Genomic DNA, 6125 nt, shown 5'->3' on the forward strand with positions numbered 1-6125 from the left:
TTGATACAGCATCTCACTATATAGCCCAGGCTGGTTTCCAAATAGCTATATAATCTGGAGATAGTCTCGAACTTGAAGTAATCCTTCTGCCTCAGTCTCCTGAGTGCTAGAATTACAGGGGTGTGCTACCGCACCCAGTCCAATAATATGTGGTAATTTACACTGATATTTTTAAGGTTTTCTAATAAAGATATCTGGAAAGATAATCTTTCTCTTTTAACATGCAATTTCAAAGCATTCCTTTGATGCTGAGATATGGTTTCAAGTTAGAATTTTCTAATTTCTTTAGGCGAATGGGTGAGGGATGTGTTCAGCAAAGGAAGGTGTGGCTGCCTCCTCGTGTGGAGGGTGAGGGGACTGGAATTCTTACTCTGGCAGATGCACAGACACCACAGTGGACATCACAAGCCTTCTTCAGCTCAAGGCGCTCTTTTGCAAGGTGCTCAGGCCTCAGCAAGGGAAAAACCAGCGCATGCATATTAGAAAGCGAAGAACCAAGAGCCTACCTTTTGAACTTGATAGATCTACAGGAAAGGACAAAGGGAAGGAAAGAAACAGAAAATACAATTAAACAGGCAGGAACACTGGAAGGAAAGGTTCTGTAAGAACCAGAAATATGAATGAGAGCTGTACTGGAGAAAACAAAGGAAACCAATTAAACACATATAGAATGTCTGCAACCCCATGTCTCCCCTCAGACTGTGCTGTTTAAGGTGACGGCCGAAAAGAAACACGGGTGTAGCACAGCAACTTCTGCAGAACCCCATGTTACCTAACACAGAGAGCACAGCCCATTACCTCAACAGGAAACAAGAAGTGAACATTTCTCTTTGGTCTTGAAAGTAGGAAGGAGACAAACTGGGAAGGAGCCCAGAGGGAGGCGAAGGGGTTAGAAAGGGCAACGGGGAGTAATTCTCATTGAAACACAGCACACACGTTCTCACCGAGACACAGCACACACGTTCTCACCGAGACACAGCACACACGTTCTCACCGAGACACAGCACACACGTTCTCACCGAGACACAGCACACACGTTCTCACCGAGACACAGCACACACGTTCTCACCGAGACACAGCACACACGTTCTCACCGAGACACAGCACACACGTTCTCACCGAGACACAGCACACACGTTCTCACCGAGACACAGCACACACGTTCTCACCGAGACACAGCACACACGTTCTCACCGAGACACAGCACACACGTTCTCACCGAGACACAGCACACACGTTCTCACCGAGACACAGCACACACGTTCTCACCGAAACACAGCACACACATGCACGAAACATCAAAGGATAAAGTAAAAATCATTTTAAAGAAAGAAAATTTATTTCATATGAACAAAACTTTAACCAAAAGTATAGAAGCTTAATTGGGAAATCCAGTGGTCAGATTCACAAAGATGATGAGAGCAGGTTTGGTGTCTGGGTCCCAGCAGATAAGTACAAGAAAGAATGCTGGGAACATTCTAGCAAAACACCACGATCATTAGACTGTGCTGAAATACTTAAAATGAGGTGCTTCTCGCTGCTGTGCTCGTTTCTCCTAATTTCACAGTAACTGCTAAGGATGGCAGAGATACTTACTTTGTTATCTCCAACAAACCATGTACGGCCTTGATCTGGGCACCGCCCCAATTTAGGGCTACCAAAAACTGGCGCTTTTATTCATGTGGGAAAGTACAGGTGAACATATTCAACTATAATAAACACAGCATCTCCAACCAAAATGTTTGTCAGTAGCATTAAGAGACACCCTGATGGTTTATTGTGAAGGTCCCTAGGAGTCCCCCAAAGAATATCTGCATATTATTCTCCCCTGATAAGTCCATTGAAAAGGAATTCAGATCATTCAATCAACCCAAAGCACAGGTCAAGCAAGCTCCAGTTGGCTCTCCCAGCTGCATGGCTGACAAGTGCCTGTGCTGGGACATCGAGAGCGCCCGGGGTCTGGGTAAAGCGCACTGTCCTGAGGGTTGGCAGCAGATCTGCACCCTCACACCACCATCTTTACCACCTTTCCTCTCTGCACATTCTGCAAGCTCTCTTGAAGAACCTCAGCTCTCTCCACCAGCTTGAGGCCTCCCCAGGTCCTCCAGGGGGTCCTAAGGAACCGTGGAGGTGCAGCGGCCCCCACACCCTCCTCCAGGGTACTTGTCCTGCTCAGCAGCAGCTTGTGCAGGAGAAAACAGGGATCATGTTTCTCAATTTTTACACAAAGTACCAACCCTACTGGCTACACACTGGTCTTCCAAGCATATTCAGTTCCCCTTAATCAACAATTTGAAATGCCAGTGCCCCAGGCTATCAGATGGCAGAAGCTTGCTGGTTCTAATAATAGCCGAGTCCGAGGGTAAGGCTCGGCAGTTTGGAGGGGCTGTGGGTATCAGGCTGCAAGCTCAGGCCCTTAACTGCACTCACTCCTCTCTGCACACAAGTACACAGACACTTGTCTAAATGCATGTGTGCATGCAAACATGTGTGCTCAGGGACTAGGCCAGATCAAGGACAGCTAGACAGGCAGCTGTCGCTGCCCCTACGTTCTGTGCTTCGCATTCTGTACAGCTCCTGCTGACCAATATCCACTCTGTTTGATGCTATGCCTCGAGTCCAGCACTAAGGAGACATCTGGTTTTCAAGGCCAAGTGTCCCTCTGCTCAAAATTGGAAGGACTCACTCCATTTCCTCTTTGCTGTGGGTGCCACCACACCCACAGCCAACTTGGGCCAAGAATTCTCAGCAAAGAGGCTGCTCACATCATCACGCATTTGTCAATCAAGAGTGTACACAGTTTATGCAAACATGTAAGGTGCATGTGCAAGCACATGCTCTGTCAATCCCTTTCACCTCGATCCTTGAGGAGATGTGACATTTGTGTCACGGCACCACACTCACCATGAGCACAAATGCAACGTGGAGCTGTGCACAGCCTCACCACGTCCTTTTGCCCACAATCCTTGTTTGGCTCTACCAGAGCCGAAACTGACAGCCCTGGGGCAGACACTAAAAGGACAGTGGGACATGAAGTCCAACTAACTGTCACAGAGTGAGTAGAGTGGCTGAATGTTTTGGGAAACCCTTCTTATAGTATTTCTAGGACTTGAATGTGGACTGCCAGGCCTGGGACTGTGGCTGAATGGCAGAGTGCTTACCTAGGGCAAGTAAGAGCGTGCGTTCAATCCTCAGTACTGCAAACATGTGCTGGTGAGAGCATCCTCACAGGTGTTCACCAGGTCTGGTCCCTGTCTGGTCCCCCTCACCCTTGGCCAAGAGATGGGGTTAGAGCCCTTCAGTTAACCCAAAGTCTTGTAAGTCATAATTCAACCGGAAAGCCCAAATAAATAACACAGAAAGTCAGGAGTACTACTTTCCTATTTTAAAATGGTAAATCTGATTGAAAGGGTCACAGGTGCTGGGGAGACACTAATCCTGTGCTTTTCTGAGAAGAGAAAAAAACTGCAAAACAATTAAAACGACAAATCCTAAGAGTAAAGCATCAAAGACCAGCACTTATAACTTGTACGTGCATTTGCAACCCCAACGGAAGATGAGGAGGGAGTCACGTTGTAATACTGTGTGAAAGGGGATGTTCACAGCTCAGCACACAAGAGAGGCCTGCCAATGCATGCCCATCTTCAGGCCACCTCCTAATCACCACAGGACACCTGGCTTGCCTAAGACGCTCCATCCCTGGGGTCCCTCCTCTGTGGGGACTGCTTTAGCCCATTTTCCCTCCCATGGGGCTCTGATACAACTCTGCCCGACCCTCTGGGCCGGGGCTCCTGGCACTTTACAACATACCGCCTAGAAGTTTCCTTCCCCAAATCAAATCTGGCCACACCCCTCCTCTGTTGGCATATTTTCCCCTAGGGTGGCAAACTCCCTAGGCAGGGAACAACAAGCCGGTGGCCCTGCTGTCCCCACAGGGCACATGATGGGCTCGAGCCTTATGGGAAGTAGAAGGATCTGTAGTAGAAAGGGAACCCAAGCTTCCATCTGCAGTCACACATGGTGAACACTGGCTGGGCCACACGAGCCACAATGGAGTCTGTATGAAGACCAGCTCTGACCAGTACACCACATCCAAACCCTCTAAACAGGTGAGCCTTGAGGCACAGGGTTGGAGTGGGTGATCCCCAAAGGGCTCATGTGCCACTATGGGCAAGGTCCCTGAAAAGCCAGCATCCTAACGTTGTTAAAGAGCTGGTACACTGTCAGCAAGGAACCCCTAATCAAGGTCTTAAAAATCAGTAGCCGGCAGCATGGACAGGTGAGAACACACGTGACCAGAGTGGCTTTCTCTCATGGCTACTTGGTCCCGGACAGTCATCTGCTCTCCGTATCTCTATCTGACATGTAAAAGTCTCAGGGAAAATATTTTTAAATGAAACAAGTGGGCCAGTTAAGTTTTTAAAATTTTAAAAAAGTCAATCTGCTCTTTCTGGTTCCAATTCAGAGGATCCAGACCCTCATCAGCAGTTAGAAACCTAAACCCAGATCTCCTCGGCTCATCTCAACCAGAAAGCTGACCTGGGGAAATCACTAAAGGCAAGTGAGCCATGCATGATCCAGAGCGGGGGCAGGCATGCCTGTCACCCGTGTTATGTGCACTCCCCGCCTAACCCAGAGCAGCCACCACACACATTCCAACCAGGAGCAATGAGAAGAGGACAGGTGCGTCAGAGGCACCAGTGCTCTGCATCTGCACAGCCCTAAGGAGACCCCGGGTAAAAGAGCCAACCAGGAACCCCAGGTCCGCTACCTCCTTCTGCTGCCGTTCCAACTCCTTCATCCGGATCTCTCGAGCCTCGGCACGGGCAGCACGCTTTGCTGCAAGTCTGGCCTCCGCCTGAAACAGACCCAGAAATCTTGTTAGAGAACAGACCAGGCAGCTTCCGGGCACATGGTTAATGACACTGTGGAGGGAAAATCTTGTTTAGAGCTTAACGAACTGTGCTCGGTCACGGACTCGTGGGAATGACAAGGGTCATCGGGAGCCCCCTCCACCCCACCCCCAATCCAGTTTCATTTTCCACAGTTTCAGTTAGCCATGCTCCACTGAAGTCAAAAACTGTAAATGGAAAATTCCACAAATAATCACAAGTTTTAAAATCCAATGCTCTGACAGCATGAAACAGGCATCATCCTGTCCTGTCCTGCTCAGAATGTGAATCTCTTTGTCCAGAGTTTCCACGCCGCTCCACTGAAGTCAAAAACTCTAAATGGAAAATTCCACAAATAATCACAAGTTTTAAAATGCAATGCTCTGACAGCATGAAACAGGCATCGTCCTGTCCTGTCCTGCTCAGAATGTGAATCTCTTTGTCCAGAGTTTCCACGCGCTATGTGCTACCTGCCCATCAGTCCCGTAGTCACCATGAGGTCCACTGTAGCACGGTGCCTGTATTCCAGCAACCAGTATTTTACTCAGCCACAGCCTCAAAGCACAAGAGAGGCAGTGCTGACAGTTTTGATATGCTAAAGAGAAGCCGAGAATCGCTTCCTCTTAACAGAGGTGAAAGTTCTTGACTTAAAAAGGAAAGGAAAATCCTACCCTAAGATTGCCAAGGTCTGCAGTGTTGTTGTTAATGTCTTACTGTGCCTGATTTAGAAATCCAGTTATGTCATAAGAATGCATGTATCGGGAAAAGCAGTCCGAATAGATCTGGTCCTATCTGCAGACTTGGTGCCTAGTCCTCATGTGGGTATCCTCTCCTGTGGATAGCAGGTAACTGTGGACTCTTCTCTTCACTAAATGCCAGTGGGCACTGTTCTAAACATTTCATAGATGTTGTTCCACATACTCCTCACCACAGCCTGGTGTTGGCATTGGCTGCTCCTGCAGGTCCCTAGCTCAGCCAGAGCAGGAAGATAGGTCTGGAGGCCCTGCCAGGACTCTGACATACTCTTTGGGACCAGTCCAATCCCTCTTGACACACCCTGCTGTGCTCTGCTCCCCTTCCCCTACAGTGCAGGGGAGCCCAGTGTCCCCAAGGTATCCAAGAGCAGAGTAGAGGATGTTGGGAGTCAGTCCTTGTATATAAAAGGGGAAATGGGGGCACCTTAATTGGGGAAACCATGATGGAGGGGTTAGACAATGCGAGAAACAATGCCTA

The 6125-nt window shown here is 48.7% G+C and overlaps 1 protein-coding gene across 40 annotated transcripts in view; it reads right to left on the reverse strand.

The window, feature by feature from the left end:
* Positions 1-6125, reverse strand: part of Lrrfip1 (LRR binding FLII interacting protein 1) — a 151281-nt gene that overhangs the window by 61443 nt on the left and 83713 nt on the right. For 22 of the 40 annotated variants that reach the window (XM_017795743.2, XM_029558956.1, XM_029558954.1 and 19 more), the window contains exons 2-3: positions 4772-4858; positions 507-524 (exon numbers count right to left, since the gene is read on the reverse strand). In XM_017795743.2, coding sequence (XP_017651232.1) covers positions 507-524; positions 4772-4858 — 105 coding nt within the window. The remainder of the gene's footprint in view (positions 1-506; positions 525-4771; positions 4859-6125) is intronic. The other 18 variants (XM_017795744.1, XM_017795747.2, XM_017795745.2 and 15 more) reach the window with 1 other exon arrangement.

The sequence above is a fragment of the Nannospalax galili genome, unplaced genomic scaffold, assembly GCF_000622305.1.
Source record: "Nannospalax galili isolate Female #2095 unplaced genomic scaffold, S.galili_v1.0 scaffold149, whole genome shotgun sequence".
Classification (NCBI taxonomy): Eukaryota; Metazoa; Chordata; class Mammalia; order Rodentia; family Spalacidae; genus Nannospalax; species Nannospalax galili.